The 20,133-nt window shown below is 38.3% G+C and overlaps 1 protein-coding gene across 3 annotated transcripts in view; it reads right to left on the bottom strand.

Annotated features, from left to right (window-relative positions):
- srgap3 (SLIT-ROBO Rho GTPase activating protein 3) overlaps window positions 1–19,304 on the bottom strand; it is a 140,314-nt gene extending 121,010 nt beyond the window's left edge. For 2 of the 3 annotated variants that reach the window (XM_057846137.1, XM_057846140.1), the window contains exon 1: window positions 18,587–19,084. In XM_057846137.1, coding sequence (XP_057702120.1) covers window positions 18,587–18,650 — 64 coding nt within the window. In that variant the 5' untranslated portion in view covers window positions 18,651–19,084. Of the gene's footprint in view, window positions 1–18,586; window positions 19,085–19,157 lie in introns of those variants that run through there. The other variant, XM_057846139.1, reaches the window with a different exon arrangement.
- Between the last annotated feature and the right edge of the window lie 829 nt (window positions 19,305–20,133).

Genomic DNA, 20,133 nt, shown 5'->3' with positions numbered 1-20,133 from the left:
AGTCCCTAAAGTGTGGTTTGCAATAATTGATGTGAATGAATGTTCGCAATTAATGTGAAGAAGATACTGAAATGTTACACTTTTAATTCTACGTCCACTAAAGCTGGAGGGAGGGTTTTTAATGCACAATTTATGTTGGTTTAAATGACATTGTAAAGCTTTACGTTTATTCAGTATAGTTAGAGAACCCCTTTGAAATGTACATCGAGTTTCTTAGGGAAGAGAAAAGTCAATCAAAAATAAAGCTAATTCTTGAATGAATGTTTATACTAAATGAGCAGATGAGCTTATTCAAAGTTCACATTTGAATTTGTGCAAACAACAAACATTTTAAATTGATTAAGCTGCGGGTTATCTGGCAGACCTGCAGTATTCTGTGTTTCTGTTTAGAGATGGAGCCATCTGCTATCTGTTTGGTGGGAAAGGGGGGAGGGAGAAGGGATGGAGGGAAGAATGAGATGCTGAGATTAATAGTTGGCTGAACTATATTGTTTTGAACAGGGGGGGGAAGTAAACTGTTTGCCTATAGGATGCATTTAGCTTATTATTGATTGAATCCTGTTTGATTGTATGACATTAACCAGGCTTCCCAATATAAAATAAATAGCATTTAAATGATAGTTTAAGAAAACAAGTAGAATATGGTTTTGGTCTGGACCACCAAATCCCACCATCAGCTCTTCTGGTAACCAAACAATGGCCAGCCCAGAACAAGAAAAGGACAGCCTCTCCTCCCACAAGGAAAATCTGTCTACGGAGGAACCCGCAACTGAGAAGTTGACACTCAGCACTCACGTGTCGCTGAGGCTGGCAAAATCCTCAACTCTCATTTCCCTGACAACAGTAACGCCTGAACTCTCCTACCCAATCCACAACAGATAATAACACTTAACAACGCCCAAACACACCCTTCTTCCGTACCACAGCCCGCCTCACCAGAGCCTTTAAAAGACTGAATGTTTAAACGAATCGTTGTCATTTTGCTCGGGAATCTTTAGTTGAGCCTGGATCCAGCCTTCCTCTTCGTCTGGGTCTGTTTGCTTTTTTGCCTTGCTGTCTGGTTGTTGTCGACTTGGAATAAATTGTTAACTTGTGTTTCGAAGCCTTTTTGCAGCTTTTAAAATGGAGCCAGTACAAGGGGGTGAAACTAAGGTCAACGCGCTGAGTTTGGCCTTTTGGCTGGGTTGTTAGAGTTGCGCCAGCCCGGGTCGTTGGCATTGGGCCAGCCCGGGTCATTGGAATTGCGCTTGCGCGTTTCCGGTGGTTTGGCTGGCGTGATTCCAGCAATCTGGCTGAAAGGTCAAATTTCATCAATGTATATTATGCAATTGCCATTTATTCTTTATTTGTCATTTCCTGTGTAATTGTGTCTTTGGTTGCCTGGATTCTTTCTTTGTCATGTAGGAAATGTAAATGAAATCAAATGTCAACTTCAATGATGATGATGCACTGCTGAACATGTGGGAAAAAGAATTTCTGCTTACTTTACTTAAGTTATTGTTTATACAGTATTCATCTTATGGCAGGTGTTTCTTGTAGGTGTCTCAAAAACGTGGACACAAAAGCATCAACTTTGTAGTTCAACAGCTAAAAATGTGTGCAACTTGAGAACCATGTATTCCTCCACCAAAGATTTTGGCCAAATGATGGAAGAGTTTGGTCTGCATGACGGGCCTTGTGGTTAGCACAACTGCCTCACAGTTCTGAGGTTCGGTGTCCAAATTTCAGCTCTACTCTTTCTATGTACAGTTTGCATGTTCTTCTGATGCTTTCGAGGGTTATTCCGAGTACTCTGGTTTCCTCCCGCTTTCCCCAATTGATGCATGATATATTCACCAGTGCCTCCAGTCATCCATTCTCTAGGTGTAAATGTGTTGCAAAATCTTTAGGTGCCCTGCAATTGGCAACCAGTTAAGGACTTACGTTGCCCAATTCCCTAAGACAGTTTACAATGGGTAAAAAAAAAAGGTGTATTTGTATTATTCGAATCATTCTACACACACTTCTATGTGCTGAGTATCTGTAAGTCTTTATAGGAGTTTGAAATGTCAATGTCAAATATATTATGCCAGCTTTAAATTAGTGATCGCTAAAAGCTCATCATGATACATTATTAGTGCCGGTAGTATATTTAATGCCAGTGACTAACTTCCAGCCCTTAAGGCAGTACATCATCATTAAAAGTGACCCGCACCCTCTATTGAACACCTGCTCCATGACATTGTTTCCTTGACTGTGTTTCTATGCAGAAGTAACACGGTGGTTATTGCTCTCCTCGCAGAACAGGAAAACCTCTGGAAATAAAGGCAGGATGTATCAAATCCATGACCCTTGACACTCACAGAAGAGAATCCTGCATTAACAACTGCATCACAGCGTGGTGGCCTTTTGACCAAATGTCATCCAACCATAAATGGCTTTGTATTTGAATTGTTTTATGTTTTTCCTTTAGAGGTCAAAAGAAAAGATAAAATGCTCGAGCGATCTGCTTATCATAAAAATCTGTGATTTCTGATTTGTCTGTCAATTCAGTGGTAATGAAGTGACAGCTTTTTGACACTATCAAACATCAGAAATACTATCACAATACAGAGCTTGTATGATTCACCGATAAGACTATAGCACAACATAAAACAACAATGCTACATAATAGGGAACAGACAACAGAAATTTGTACTGCTATTTGTAAGCTATTCAGTCAGATGGGTTGATATCACCAATAAGTGATTGAACAGTTTTTGTGATATGGATTGAAATAAACAAAATTGCCTCACTGCAAATATGTGTAACTATTTCAATTACAGAAACCAAGAGGTCCAAGAACGCTTATCTCTTAGTATATAGTATATATGGTGCATCTATAGCCTGTCCCTCCTGGGAATGTATCTCTCCTGACTGTGGTTAACCCCAAGGTTTCTCATTTTTCCCCAAATGGTTTTTGGTGTTTTTCCTTGCCGACATGGAGGGTCTAAGGATGGGGGTTGCCTAGGACTAGAACTTTAAAATGTATCGCCCCCCCCCCCCCCCCAACTCTCGGCTGCCACTGTAAATAGTATCATTTGTCTATAATATTAATATTATAAGTACACCTTTGCCTTACATTGGTCCTTTTTTTCTATTAAAGAAAAAATTAACAGATCAACTTAGAATAAAGTAAACTTTATAAACATTGTTTTGTTTGTAACAGAAAAGACTGAACGAGCATTAATTTGCCTGAATTTTAAAAAAAAATTCAAATTCAAACTGTAAAAATACACTCAAGGTACATTTTTGACCATTTTATACTGAAAAATAAAATGTAATAAAATCAGTAAATAATAACAAATTCAAATTGATTAGAAACATTAACACATGAGAACAAAATGCCAAAAAATTTGACCGAAAAAAACTGAATAGAAGAAAAAAAAAAGTGTCTTCGGACAGAAGGGGCAGCTTTTATTTTCGCTGCTCACAGTATCTCCTCCTATGCAATGGTGTGGGGTTATTTTGCACTGAGCATGCTAACAGTGCTCACTGGTTTACTGATAACACTGACAAAGCATGACGATTATTCGGCATATTTTCGCTGAAAAACAATCAAGCCGCTTATCAATGAGATTGAGGTCTAATGTCTTTAAGTGGCGTCATTATTGATTTGGCTTCTGGCTGGCCACTATAATAATTGTTAGACACAGTAAACAGTGGTCTTTCCTCATCTCCCACTGTATCAAAGCCATAAGGCAAACGGCCCAAAAAAAAGCACATTCTGGGAAGGCGCCCCACTATTTTAGAAGTACTGGCTTAGGCTAAAGTTAACTACACTTCTTAAAAATTATAAAGAGGAATATGAATGTCATGGAGAGAGATTAAATGTATGGCATTAAAGGTTATGCAATGTGTGCGCGTTTAAATTTTGTGCTGGTGCACCTTAAGAAAAACGTTAGGCGAACCAGTTCAACCAATGCAAAAAGTAAGTGTAGAGCCTTTGCAATATACCGTATATTGCAATGTTAATTTTTTTCCAATATCGTTCAGGCCTATCCCAAACGGAGCTATTCAAATTATCTGGTGAAAATACATCTAGTTTTATAATCACAATATATTCACAATATAATATCGCAACCCCCCCCCCCCCCCCCAAAAAAAAAAAACGATAGTTTTTCCAATATCGTATCGTAAACCCTAACCCTAACCTTCACCTCTGAAAACAAGATCACTCTCAGGCCTCAATTTTACTAACATTAAGAGCAACTCGCTCGTTCAATCACCTTCTCTGCTTTGCAGAATTGTAAAATATGTTCAGATGCTCGAGGCACCGCCGCTGCTTTGTTGCATGGACCAACCACATGTTGCTCTCTGAAGCGTCCGTGTTGCAAATACTAAAATTGGTGGCTGGTCATATATTCAACATGTTATTAAGAGCATTCCACTTTTTTATATATCTCCCAGACAGTGGGAAATCTGCTCCTGTAACATACTTACACGCAACAATGTAGAACAGAACTTCTTAAGTGAACCTGATTGCCTGATTACCTCTTCAATAGCCACTGCAGATTTAACTTCATCCTGTCTGCACTTCTCCTTTACGCTGCATTGTTTTTCAGCATTTTGTGATACAAATGATTGGCTCAGCAGAGAGAGAACAATATCAAAATAATTGCTTGCACTCTAACTCTCTTTCATTCGATCTCTCCTAAATCCTGCTCAATTGTCATTGGCTGCTACTGGTGCTATGGTGGAATACAACAATGACGCGTGTGTGGCAGCTCATTTCGGTGCGTACTACATAGAGTAGTCCATCGAGGCGAAAGAAGTTTAAAAAACACAAAAGAGTCAGTCACGAGCAAATGAAAAAAAAAATGTGGTTTTGGTGATTTCAACATGATGTTGTCTAACATCAAAGTACTATTTCAATTTGATAACTAGTTCAACATTATTTTAAATTCACATCTTGCATGTTTATTGTGTGAGACTGCAGCAAATCTTGTGAAATTTCACATCAACAAGAAACTCTCATGATAGAATTTAGCGTTTTTATTTTAGCGATACTAAGGCATTTAAAAATATAAGAATACATTTAATTAAAACAATGACCATTCAGTTTATGAAGGTGACATTATGAATTATTTTCAATACTCCATGTGAGAAATCCTTTTTCATACACAAAGGCAATGAACCTCAGATGTTCAACTGTACGTTCCTTAAAACTGACTAAATTATTTTGAAGAAAGACTTGAAAAATGTGTATAATATAAATACACATACACATGAGAGAAGAGCAACTCTAAGCCAAATTTGCAAGCTTAATCCCCAACCCAGCTCCACAGCATCTTGGCTCTAGGCTGCAGTGCCAAATTCAAATGAAAAGTAAGACACACATGCAAAAGCAACCTTTATCCAGACCTTTAATTCACTTTCTGCACATCTTCTAACGAGCCTGACATTAAATGACTTTGGTGCTAATCCTCCACTTCTCTGGTCTGTTTTCAGTCCCGCATTGATAAAGGCAATGTTGCGTTCAGAAAGGCGTGCACATTGATGTCATTCCATCTCGCCTGCTCCCCTCATTAGCTAGGAGGGCTGCAGCACATGCTCTCATAGATAAGCCGAGAGCAAATCAATAGAAGACGAGAGGTGACGTTAGACTTTGGCCATTTCTCATTCCTTGTTAGCTGATGCTTGATCAACATATTAGTTTCAAAAAAGCTTGCAGAATTTCCACTATTAGCCATCTCCAATACATCGTGGAATTGGTTGAGAAGAATCTGCCTCAATTTTCTAGTTGGCCTGTCTCCCATTGATTTTCTGTTGGACTGCTTTTATCATCAGAAACATCAGCACGTTAGCATGTTATATGAGCCCAATGCTTCAGGGAAGCCCAAACGTGAGCCACAACCCGCTCCAGCACCACTGTATCCAAGATGCAGTTCCGTGGGGCCAGGCGACATGTCTCCATGGCAACATGGGTGTGCACCAGTCGCCTCAGGAGCATCTTATTGGAGAAGAGAGGAAGTGTGTCTTATGAGGAGAGGTGGCAGCAAGGGATGAAAAGTCACGTGTCAGCGTTGCAGAGAAAAAAATTACTTGAAAATGTAGAAATCATGCTTATAAAATAACAAAAAATAAACTAGTAGCAGATGCAAAAAGCAACTAATTCTCCCTAAATATGGAACTAAAGCACAGGAAAATGAAATATCATGGTAAAACTACAATGCTATCTGAAAATAAACAACTATTGTGAATTTGGTGAAGTCTTTACAGAGAAACACCTAGTTAGTAAAAAGCTTTGCAACCTCACTGAAGCAACTCAATTAGAGCACTGAATAGCCAATTACCTACAGTAATTAGCAGATCCTTAATTAAGAGGACATTTCATTAATCATTACAATTTACCACTGTTAAAGATCTGCTTCCCTTGTTGACTGAAACATTTTTCATGATAAAAAAACAAAATAAAACATTTATATGCTATATATTAAGTATGAATCGTCATCCCATACTTTTCAATGTGGTCTTTCTGGTTCAGTAAACTTAATATTAATATGACCTCTTCCACTTCGTTGCAACTTGATCAACAGTCTATAAAATCTGCCATTCAAGAATAAATTCAACCTCAGTGGGTAAAACTTGGAGGCATAAACTGACATAAGTGAATCAAAGAAATCCCCTTCACCACTTTGCAATTCATTTAGTGCCATGTTGTCCGACTGCCACCATGGTAAATACAGTACATTATCAATGGTAGGAGTGCATTATTATTATTTTTTTAATTATTAGTAGTGCACAGCTACCCTAAAGAGTTAAAAAGGCAAGTCTATGGAATTTAGCTTTGAAGACTTGTATTGACCTGTCCCGTGTCAAACTCTTAGGGTGTGTGCATTATTTTACTGTGTATACTCAACCACAGGCTAAGGGATGTTGGTGTGTAACTGTGTTATACTTTCAACGTTAATTTTCAAACGTACTGGAACCATTTTACATATAGTTATGGACAAAATCTGTGAAGAATAGCTGCATTTATGTGTGCATACTGCCAATATTTATTACATTTTTTGTTAAAAGTAGTTAGAAGGTCAATGTTTGAATGTTAAAATGTTAGACTTCAGTTCTAATATCTCAGTAGCTATCTTCACACGGGGTTTGCTTTTGCCTTATTGTGGGGCGGAATTGAACCGTGATTACAAAGAGCAAAATAGTGATCATGACCACAGAACCAGAAATGGAACTTTTTGGAAGGATGAATAGGTATGTGACAAAATGTGTAGATGCTTCTCTGCCCAAGCTACATTTTCAGGGTTGGGTACTGGAACCCAGTTTCAGTTTGGTACTGGTTCCACAGCAACTGGACCTAATTAAAACGTACAACGTACATTTCGGTGCCTGAGTTTTTTTGTTGTTGTTTTTAAACCCTGTCTCATGTTCTTGATTGCTTACATGTATCCATAGTGCTTTGCCGCCCCCCCCCCCTCCCAGTTTGCTGTCGCTAATTTGCTAAACTCCAGGTCGTTCTGTACAAAGTAGATGTAATCACATGACGTCTTATGTTCATAGTGTACCCAGTCATTGATAATAGAAGAGCTAACTTTGACAGCTATTGTATAATTGTACAATTGTATAATTTTCGGACTATAAACAGCTACTTTTTTTTCTCATTTTGAATCCTGCGTCTTATAGTTCAGTGCGACTTATTTGTTGATTTATTTGGGTTGAAGACAGTTTGGGACAGCAGCATCATAAAACTGTCCTAAGACAAATTATGACATGACACTGTCATGGGCATTAATGAATGCTTGTGACAAATGCCATTAAGTGTCATCTGGCAAATTTTGTCTCTAACTCCATTTATGTCCATCTTGGATCCTTTACATCCATTCAAAAGTGAGATAATTTGCTGGATGAAGCTACATGACATCTGTTATAAGCATTCATTAATTCTCATGACAGTGTCATGTCAAAATCATGATGGTCTTATGACAGTCTCATGACGACGCTGTCAAATAAAGTGTTATCCCGTAATACAATCAGGACAGCTGCGCCTTATAGTCTGAAAATTACGGTGGTCCATACCATTCCCTTTCGCTGATTGTGGCTTGGAGAAGCATCCCTTGTGAGCTATATTTTGCCTTTGTTTCATGTAACATGAGTGTTATACAGCATACTTGTATGTAGTATTTTTGAGTAAGTTTGTGCAAATTTTATGAGAGGTGGGGATGGTGGGGTTATTGGTTCAAGAACAGTTTAAGCACCAGAACTGTTTTCATAAGTACAGAGTAGTAAAAGTTATATACTAAAATACAGAGTAAGCTAATAGTAAATATACATGTTTTCGGGAGAAAACATCTATGAAAACAAAGAAGGTAAAAAAGTAAAGGTGGAAAGCATAAAGGATGGAAAAATAGAAGCCGTCAATTTAAACATCTCCAAAACAAAGCAAACCTACCCATGCATGACACTGGTATACCTTAAGATTCCATCACATGAATCCCTCAGCTATACTGTAATTAATTAATAAGTGCCTATGTAAAACAACAAAACTATTTAAAGTGTGTAACTACATTATGCTCAGCCTGCATAATATGCTCCACTGACTTGTATCCCGTAATACCAAAGAGCAGTCTTTCATGCAAATTTAAATACGAACAAGCTGGAGGTTAAACAGAATTATCACCCAATCTTTGATGAACCACTGTACTTGTCATTATATTGTGCACATAAAAATGTACCAAGAATGCCAGAAATTTTTTTATTAATGCTATCATAATAATAAGCCATAACCTTAATGCCCAAATAGCAAAACATATTGACTGCATGCCTGCCCTCTTTGTGGACTGTGTCAAGCTAAAGTGACACCATTGCTTTGGTGTGCATTGATGAAAGGGTGTGAGTATGGCATTTCATGCACTGACTGCTCACTTTTCCAGTCCCAGCTGTGGGCAAAGGAAATTGAAACAAGTTGTTACAGAAATGCTAGGCTACATTCTGAGTACCATCGAGGAGCCTTTCAGATTGGCAGTTAACACAATGAAACAGTGTTTATTTGGGCGGCCCGTCACCCAAACAAACAGTGGACTCATAAGTGTAAATTTAATTTCCCATTGAGGCATCAGTGAGATGAGTATTACAAGGAAAATGTGTTAATATGTACATTTCTCAGAAAGACTGTCCAATAAATTAGGACATACCTCCAAAAACAAAGAGGTTTGTGACTGATTGTTTGATTGACTGAAAATGTTTTGTGGACATACTGGTATTGAGTGGAAAAATGAGAAGTTTAATGCGTTACAGTCAGTGTCATCATTAACTGCAATTTGATGACTTTCTTTCTGTAACGAGTAATCAAACGCGTTCATCTTTCCAAACCAGTAATCTGATTAAAGTTGGTTTCCATAGTGTTTGTGTGTTACTATTTTGTAATTGCCTCATAATGTATGTAAAATGAAGAATATTGGAGTCATGTACGAAGACCATTTTGAATAGAAAATATTAGAAAGGTTCACACTACGCGTTCGTTTCCATGGTAACCGTTCACAGTTACTTCTTGTTTTGGTCTTGAGTCACACGTGCTAAGTTTTTTTGGACTGAGAAAGGAGTGTACCAGCGCGGGTGCACATTCAAGCCGAGTGCAGCCATCTCTTGAGATGTGCGAGGGAATGTTGATCTGTGTGCGTCCATGAATAAATGTGAGTGTTTTTCTTCATTCTGGAAGGTTCCAGCGATAGGTTGGATCCCCTACATGTGAAGTTGTTTCGTAGCTTTGCCGTGCCCGGGGTAGTCATTGCTCCAAGTTGGCAAGCATTGTTTACATCATATTCGTGTTGCACATTTATGCCGTGAGGTGGCGTCTTCGTTTAGCATCTTTGGGATGTGTTGTACTGTAACTCCGATTGAGTGTATAGTGCTTAGTTGCCGCCACGTTTTGTAGCCAAGTTGACTGCGTGTATGTACAAAGTACTTGTGGGTTGTGCGCGCACCTCAACGCCCTCCCTCACACCTTTGTGTTTATTGCACTGTGCAATTCATTTGTGTTTTGTTGATAATTGTTCAGTCAATTCACATTGCTTTACATTGGCACTGTTAATCCCAACTCCTAAACCCTTTCTCAAAATTCAGAAATTTTGACATTAAGCTTAATCTTCAAATTAGTGGGATTTGGTTAGTCAGTGGAGTTCAAATTTCATGCAGTTTGTCAGTTATTTGTTAGTTTCAGGGCTCCGGAGTGGCCAAGCTAGCGCAAGTCAATGGTAGTTGAAATCAACTCTATCAACTAATTAAACCTCCGCTAACACAAAGATTAAGCCTTATGTGAAAAATTCTGATCTTCCCCTTTAAATTCAATTATCGGAAAGCCAATTACATGCGATAACATATTTCTGTTGTCATTCTTCTGTTGAGGCAGCACAGGAAGAAAAATTGGTAAAAAGTAACTGATAAATTACTTTTAAAGTCACTTAGTTACTTTGATAATAAAGTAACCAGTAAAGTGACTAGATTACTTTTAATTACTGATTACGCCTCAAAAGTAATCTGTGACAACACAAAGGTTATAGTATAGTGACATAATGATAATATTGTCCTACTGTCCAATTAAATTTAATAGCAGTGAATACCAGTGCATGATTCATCTTGTAATTCTGGTAGTATTTAATAACCATTTTAAACAGTATGCCAAAAATGGCAGTCCAATGCTTATGCCTGCACCATGAAAGATGGTTAAGTGACTTGTCAGCTGCGAATAGCTGCCCTATATTTTACTTATCCTTAGAGTACTGAGGTGGAGGCTTACGCTTGATAATAACGTCAATTTCACAGGTCCCAAACCTGACGGATGTGAGTGAACTTGCCTAATTATGAAGAGACTTTCAAAGTCGTTTGAGCGTTATTTCTATACGTACAGTGTCCCTGTTGAATGTTACCGACTACCTCTTAAATAGCTTCTAAAAGATAGTTACTATGAAACATTGACAATTCTATATTGTATATATATACAGTATATATACAGTATATATATATATATATATATATATATATTTTTTTTTTTTTACATCTGCAGGTTATTAGTTAAATAGAAGCTTGGTTCTATGGTCATTGGGAGAAAACAGTTATCCAATTGCCCAGAATAATCACCTTCATTTAAATGGATACCATAACCCAATTAAATGCTATAGATCAGCTGTTCGAAGATGACACTGAATTTTAAAAGGACATCTCTCGCAAATATTATAGTTATATTGTTGTAGTTAAGATTAAATAAGTGAATCGAAACTAGTGCTGCAACAAATAATCGATTAACTCGAGTAATTTGATTAGAAAAAAAGCTTCGAATCAAATTTTGCTGCTTCGAGAATTCGTTTGATTAGAGTGACATTGTAATGGTTCGTTTTGAAAGTGTTACATATAGTTTTATTGATTTGGATAGTTACACTGCCCTCTAGTGGCAACAGTGAATATGCCATAACGCGTCTAACATGGCTGAATCCAGCTGCTCCCTGTTAAGACTAACACAAGGCATGTTTTTGTGTGAGCTAATGTTTGTTTATGCATTCATTATTTAGTTTAGAAGTATATTTAGCAGTTTTAGTAGGAATATGTGTTTGAACGATTTGTTAAAAGCATTGTAAAAAAAAAAAACGTGCGCATTTTATAGCATTTAAACTGGTGGACTTTTGCTCTGCAAGTTAGCCAATTGTTCTTTTGTTGTACTTCGATCCTCTTTATTATTTATTTTTTATATTGTATGAAGCTAAGCTCAGGTATTCTAATTTATTTTTAAATGCATGTATTGCTGTTGAGAAATGAAAGTGCAATTCTGCATAATTTGATGCTCTTTTGAAAGTGTTATTTTAGCAAGCCAGAATAAACATTATTAAAAACATAAACGTTTGTTTATTTGTTTTACATATCCCTATAATTTATTCTGCAATGCATTATTCGATTACTCGATTATTCGAACTAACCAATTGATTGATTCATCGATTACCTAAATAATCGATAGCTGCAGACCTAATTGAAAGCTGTTCATCTCTATTCTCTGCATTTGATCAATTCCACCAGATGAAGCACTAAAGTCATCGCAGTTCAAAGGCTGTGAGGGCCCAGCACACCCGCCACTATAATGAGGATTAACACAGTAGAAAAGAGATGACTGGATGGCTTTTATTAAAAAAAAAAAAGTAAACAGTAAACTACAAAAATGGACTATCTAATAAATGTCTCATCAATGAGATTGTTTTAATATGTCAAGGAATATTTGCCATTTTGCATGTGCATAACCAGTAGTTGACCGGCTGGTGGTTTGAGGAACAAGAAATAGCTTATGATTATATGTTTGCATAATGTTTGGCAATATTAAACTAGTACCACAAGAGTCACATTGATTGAGGAGTAAAATGCTAATTCAGACAGTGTTTTATGGATTAGTTCAACATAAACACATTCAGTGTTTATGTGAAATTGTGAGCAACTGGCACCAACAACAGAGAAAGCAATGGAAACCACTTCTGTTTAAGTTGAGTTTTGTCCATTTTATGAATAGTGGCGTACAAACCCAAAAATGATTGAGGCTGTGTGAAAAGCTAATCTTTGTCACTTAGTGTAAAGGCTTATTATGTGTGGGTCAAATATCCAGTTAAATAGTGGCAGCTGCCTCTGACACAGCACCGCAGCACAGAGAGCAATGTTTGCAGTTTAAAGGAGCTACAATGTTATTGATGACCAATCAAAAATGCCCTGTTGTACAATGTTACATAGCCCTTCACATTGAAGATTAAATCTGGGGGTACCAAGGAAGGCCCAGTTGGTAGTAGCCAAGTCACACTATTTCATGTATTTATACGGGGCATTGCAGCCATACATGGATACAAATAGTCAAGATCGAAGGAGGTCTCCAGGTGAAATTCAAGATCTTTGATTTCTCTTTAAGTTTATATCATCTTGTAGTGGAGGTTTTCTTGCTTCCTCATAGTTTTATTTAGACCACCTCAGCCTCTTGTGCCATCATGTCAAATAATTGCAGTGGCCCACGAGCACACAAATTTTGTTAAAGGGACTGTGAAGGTGGCAACTTGTTGGCTGCGAATGGATTGGCATTGTTCACACACACTATAGCACAAATCCCTTTAAGATTACCTGCTTGCATGGGTCAAACAAATGACCGACAATTGGTCTAACACGCTTAGTGGGAGGGCACAAGAACACTCAGCTGTTTACCTACACTGGACACAGAAAGAATGCCCACAGTGTCTTTTCAACATTGGTTCCAACATGACAAACAGTAGGGTCAGTCAGATACCTTGCTGTATTTGAATGACTTGTAGGCTAACCAACAAGGTGTCAAGATCAAGATGTAAACAACTGAAGAAATATGCTCGTTCACAAATGCTCCAGCTCGTAGGTATCTCGGTACTCGATGGAATTTGAGGTTGATTCAAATTAGTCAAATGAATAAGTGATGTGACAACAACAACAAAAAAATCAAATTCACTGCTTTTCACTTAAAAAACTTTTTTTTTCACTTTTTTTTTTTTAAAATCTTATTTCTTACCTTAAAAGGTCATTACGCTTGATAACACACATCACTTAAGTTTCAAGTTAGTCTAAATGGTAAGTCCTGATAGGATTTTGAGTTTTTGCAGTGTTCAAAATAAATGTATGATACCTGCTGTATTTTTAGGTACCAGTGCTACATGGTGTTCTATCCATCAATGACTAAGGAGCTCCCTCATCACGCTACCGTGCTGTGTTTTACAGCTTAAATAAAGCCTGTATGAAAGACACGTTAGCCACGCATCGACAGTAGTCATAATTAATAGAAATCTATGTTATATTAGCAAGGTACAGTAACGTTAATCCTATTTTTTCGCGCTACGTTACCTTGTCCCGAGTATCACTCCTCCGCTCTCGGAGTAAACCGGGTGCCTTCCGTAGAGCTGCAGCATTGAAGACGTTCTGTCGTGTTATGCAAGCGCTGTCTTACAATGAATACATGAAACAGTTTTCGCCTTGATGTCCAGTAGGGTGTTCGGAAAAACAAACGGCCGTGATATTCGTTGGGCTGAGTTTAAAGTCAGCTCTACTACCCAAGTCAATTGCACCACAGTTTATGATTTGACCTCAGACATCCCTAACCCGTGCCTCACTACATCAGCCTAGCATGTATCGCAGCTTGTGACAACATACGCTAGTGACCTCATTCTGGACTTTATGGTCCGTGTTCAGTATGGCGAGTGGGCATACTGAACAAACAAAGAACAAACAGTACAAGCAAACAAAACAGTTATTTTACAACAGTTAATTACTGAAGAAACAGTGAACGCACCTTCACACTATAGCTGCACGCCGTATCGGCAGTTGGTTTTGTGGTGTCTGCCTATGTATGTAATGTGAAAATAAAGGTATCAGCTTCTCGCCCCTGTAGCCGCGTGATAGAAGCTTTCACCTAGGAGCAGCAAACTCGACTGGGCTCGGCTGGCTGTGTATGCAAGGGGAGTTGTTATCACATTCCTGGGTATAGTGAGGCACGGGAATGGGTGTATGAAAAAATCTGGTATTTTCCTCAGTTAATAGCTTTATCAAATGGAATCAATTAAGCACTTAGCCACTTCAAATTTCAAAAGAAAAAAAAAAAAAAATCACCATATAAGGGCTGAACACCCTGTCCAGCTTGAAATGCTCCCACACTTTTTACATCTACATGCATGGTTGGAATCAAATAGATCCAACGCTTCTGTGTTCTTCCTGTATGCACGTGACGTCAGCGCGTTGTGCCACATTACAAGTAGTCCGGGCAAAACGTCATGCTTGGAGCTGCCAAAATTAAACAATTACTTGAGGCGGAGGAAATTCCTGAATCAGTTTTTAAAATCAAGTTACTCAAATCATTCGAGTAATTATTTCTGCTCTATATATATTGATCAGCTCCTTTAGGCAGTTACACTTCCTGCTCCAATTTGTTCTTTGTGGGAACCCTGCCATATTTTTCCCATGTTTCATTAGGTTTTTTTGATGTAGCAAGCTTTTGTAGAGCAGATAAATGACAAAGGGCCAGATTTGGCCCGCAGGCCATGAGTTACACACAGGTAAATTTGCAAAAGCGTAGGACTATTCATGGCACCATGCTTCATTCTTAAAATCCTCAATGTCAAGCTCAAGAGCAAACCACCTAAATCTTGCAAAAAATATAAGCAGGCAGAGCTCCAAAGTGCTGCACAGCATTCTGAGTCATTCACACTCAACAAGCCTTACTATTGAGATGGAAATGCACGATGTAGCAGAATAAATGGCTTGAATGAAGGAAAGGAGGCTTTGACTTTGTCGCCTTATTGCACTTCACAATTACATGAATGAAGTTGACTTCATGGTGTTCACTTTGTTTGCCACATTCTGCTTTGCCATTTCCCTACTGGTTATTTGTTCATGTTGCTCACTTAATAGGCCTCATACATAATAAAGCAACCTTGTGATCTTGGAATGACCCAATCAATGACACTCTGATGACAAGGGCCCCTTCTGCCATGTCCATATGAACCATTAAGCCATAAGTCACAATAAGACAGGTGCAATTTCCAATATGAATTTCATTAGCGTTCACTCACTAGCTGGTTCATCTCAAACGGGGCCATTGTTACGAGGAGGTGGAGAGCCCTCTGTGTATGTGGTCTATGCAAAGTGAATGACAAATTATCCATAAATTAGCATCCCTCTTCCTCTTGCTGTTCAAGGACCCTGGCTAATGCAAACCGGGCCAGACAGGGCCTGGCACTGAAACAAGAGTATAACATCCAAAGCATGGTGGAATCAGAGCTGAATAATTGATGAAAGAATCATCAAAACTGGCCTCTGGTAAATCGGTGAAAAGGAAAATAAGATGGGCATTGACATAGTGGCACTTTTTCCAAAGAAAATATCCAAACTCTAACACTTTGAGTTTGAGATCATAAATCTGGACCTGGATCTAGTGTCACATAAAATGGAGCCACTGGGTTTTAATAAAGGAACGACTGCCTAGAAATTGAAGCCAAGCACAACTCCGGGAAAAGCTGGCTTAAGATCAGTGCATTCACAATTGCACTGTATATATAGTCTCCAAAATTGCACCATTTTCCTTTTACGTGTGATGGGTATCAAATTAATCATCCATGCCATATCATGTTCAATCCCCTCAGCTAGGCTACTGTATCCTAGCCAGTTTGGAAACAAGACTAACCACAATTACTGATTGGTGGTAGCGATTGTTGCCTAATTGGAAAGGATTGAGTAGATTCAAAAGAACAGAAAAGTGTGATGTTAGAAATATGACACCTGACATTTTTATACAGTTGGATCAAATTTAATGGTGTGTTTAGTTTACGCTTTCACAATGTCCATCTTTGTCAGCATCACATTACCATATTAATGTTTTTTTTCCCTCCATATCATATATCATATCATCAGCTGGTACAAATAGCACCTTTTAAAACAGCAAGCATGTTGAGCCCGTCAGGTATATTGCGTTGGAATTTTCTTTTTTTCTTTTTACTTCAAAATTGGTCAATTTGAGGGTGAAAACAAATTCTAAATCCACAATTTCATCAAATCAGGTTAGTCATTATTGACAACGGTGACTAATTTTGATTCAGAGAGGCTGCAAAATCAATTGATGATCAAACAATGGTTGGGCTACTCGTACCTACAAGCATTTCTCACCAAAATCAGGATGATTTTCCGTCAGACTTTTTTATGGAAACATAACAGAACTTTACCCATTCCAGCATTGCAGTAACCCATTGGCTAGTGAAAGATTCAGAAAATCTAGTGAGATTTGTTTGATATGGAGGAACTTCCAAGCACCTCAACCGCAATCATGACCTTTGGCATGGAATGAAACAGATACTGTGGTACCTCGACATACGATCGCTTTGACACACGATCTTTTCGACGTCCGACGTAAGACTTGACTCGCTATTTGTTTCTAAAGCCGACGACATGCTCGAAATATTACGATTTATGACAGTGCTGCAGTTTCTTTGTTTTCCCGCAAAACGGACACACGGCAGATTTTCTTGTGAGGGAAATCAACATGGGTTCCAAAAATGTTAGTGCAGGTGGTGAAAAAGGTATAAAGGTGAGGCCTACCATTGAAATGAAGATGGAAATGATAGAAAAATATGAGCGTGGTGCGCGCGTCTGTGAAGTGGCTTGACAGTATGCTGTAGAATGTCTACGATCTCGACGGTCCTCCGCCGAACTCCTTTCGCCAGTGTTTATAAGTTACGGTGACAATTATTATTATGGTAACATGACCAAAAAATTGCCAGCTTCGTCATGTTTTTAATCATTTATTTCAGAACTTGTGCTACACAACATGCCCACTGTACGCCGCAGCTGAAGAAAGTGAAAGTAAAAAGTCAGCCACGAGGTGTGTTCATATACACCACGCAAAACATCCGCCACATTAGAACCTGATTCGTTACATTATTAAAGATATTATTATTAATATTACTATTATTATATTATTATTCCGATTTTTATTCATAATTTATTTTTTTTACTCTGTGTAATTGCTATTTGCAATAGTACCAGCAGCATTTATTAAGGATTTAGTGTAGGTTTTCGGGCTGTGGAACGAATTAATGGATTTATAATGTATTCTTATGGGAAAATCATGCTCGACATATGACCATTTCTACTTCCAAACAAGGACTTGGAAAGAAATAACTTTGTATGTAGAGCTACCACTGTATTGTGATTTTAGCTCAACTGTACTTCAAGTCGGTGTCATTATGTTTGTTGCAACTGCTATATTTTCAGCATCTGTGAATGGTCTACATTAGATCAAATGCTATGAAATACTGTAGATCACAGGTGTCTAAAATGATTGTCATTTGGCAATGTTAGTAATGTATAGCTTTCATCACAATTTTTAACCGGTTTCTTACACAAAGGTTATACAAAATCCATGATAACACATTACACTTTTTTCAAGTTGTGACCTCACAATTAATCAAATAACATCTCACTTTAATTTTGCATCATGGTATGTTGTAACAGGAAGGTTAACAGCCCAATAATGATCAAACAAGTAAAAACGTGATCACAGTTTGATGATCCGATTCATTTTCACCCGAAACTATTATGAGAGCTCAAATGAAATAACAATGTTTGATCACAGTACATTTGACTCCCCATTAACAAACATGTCATCAACATTGCCCAAATCAGTGCTGGAAGCCAAACAGGCATCAAGATTTTGAGTTGAAGGTGCAGCCATGTAGCCACCCTACATTCATTTCAACACAGAGATTATTTTACCCGGCAACACGAGCGTGCAGAGGCAGGATTCTAACCACATTGTCATCATCATCCACCGCAAAAATCTAACAGCCTGTGGATGATTACATGAGAGCATGCATTCGCACACGAAGGGAACAAATTTTTCGATTTTTCGATCTGATAGGAAGTATGCTATTGCAGTTTGCAAGGTTGAGCTGATTACAACAAGGAGCGGGTGCTTTCACATAAAAGTAATGACAACCATTTAAAAAGTGGAAGTCGCAAGAGGTTAGGCAAAGCAAGTTAGGTGTGTGCGTTTAGTCAACGTGAATGGAGGTGACGTGCACAAACATGCGCTCACCTTTCACTTGGGTCTCGTAGTCCGCAATGATTTCCTTGTCTTTCTTGAACCTGGACGAGGACATCCTGCTTGTATGGCTGAGAGCCTGCAAGTCGAGCGCTCCAGTGGCTCCGTGCAGGGGATCCGCGTTTCTTGCAGAGACTGCAGAGCTTTGCGACGTTTGCTCGCTGAACAAAAGCGGCAATTGACGACAATCGTTGCAATCAGTGGGAGGAGAACACTCGGGTCCGATGTTGCATTGCGCTCTTTTTTTTTTCTTAATTCAATCCAGCAGCGACCGGGAGCTGGGAAGGGGAGTTAGCGGGAGAAACAAAAGCCACAAAGGAGCTCCAAAGTGGGCATGTTGGCGGGGGGAGAGAGGGGAGGAAGGATGAAGAGTCAGTTCCGTGTTCTCTGTGTGTAACTGTGAAGCCGACGATGATCAGACACCGTTTGGCTGTCTGACTAATTGAGCTGCAGGCAACGAAAAAAATGAAGGAAAAAAACAGACGGGAAGAGAGAGAGTGTGTCACGTGGTCGATCATTCCACGTGCACGCGCACGCAACTATCATCAAATTCAGGATATCACACCTGTCCACTTGCACACCGCTGCCATTTTTAAACCTCATAAATACTGAATGATCATGTAAACTTGTCATTACATTAGGCAAACATCCACAGCACGTAAACGTTATGAGGAGGTAATTATCATCAGTGGTGGAATTAACGAAGTAAAAGTACTCCACAGGGGCGTCACTAGGTTTTAAGAACGGGGGGGGCTTAGCCCCCGGGAGATACACAGAATGTAAGTGAACGTAGCGTACAAACTCAAAACTTCACAAACAGCTAACCAGTTGTGCTTTTCAAACCAGCTGTGGTGAAATGCTCGCTTCTGCGTACCAAAACTCAAGGGCGTATGTTTGGTCTCAACATTGGTAGGGACGATATAACAGCATAACCAGAGGTGAAAGTGGCTAGAATTTCTTGCCAGAACTCCCGACGTGAAGGTCGCCATACAGCCAGAATTTTTTTAATTTATTTTTCATTCAAAATTGTATTTTTTCAATGATTTGCAAAATAAAAGTTAACAAAAACAACAACCCCAACCTCCATCTCCTAAATTTTATTTTCCCTCATTTCCTCACATACTAAATGCCAAATCTCAATTTTAACTACTTAAGAACATAGGATGTATATTTAAATTGAAGTTAATGTAAACATTTACTTTTTTAAATAATAAAAACATAAGTAACATAAATTCAGAAAAATAAATACAAATGACTTATATTATGCAGAGTGAAATGGAATATGTTTTGAAGATCGTACAAACATTGACTTTTTTAAATCATAAGGAAATGAATAAGTACCCTAACATAAATGAACAAATATAAGTCCAAAGTGCACATTGACAGCTAAGATGTCCTGAACTTCAGACCAAATAAAACTAAATATGATAAATAACCCTCCTCAACTCTTTCGTTGCTGTTAAAGATTTGATCCATTTTATGTTGCATTGCCCTTTTTTTGTCGCATCAATTCATCTTTTTTTTTTTTTTTTTGCTGTTCC

Source organism: Corythoichthys intestinalis, chromosome 9, assembly GCF_030265065.1.
Source record: "Corythoichthys intestinalis isolate RoL2023-P3 chromosome 9, ASM3026506v1, whole genome shotgun sequence".
Classification (NCBI taxonomy): Eukaryota; Metazoa; Chordata; class Actinopteri; order Syngnathiformes; family Syngnathidae; genus Corythoichthys; species Corythoichthys intestinalis.
This window is presented reverse-complemented; position numbering and strand designations above follow the sequence as displayed.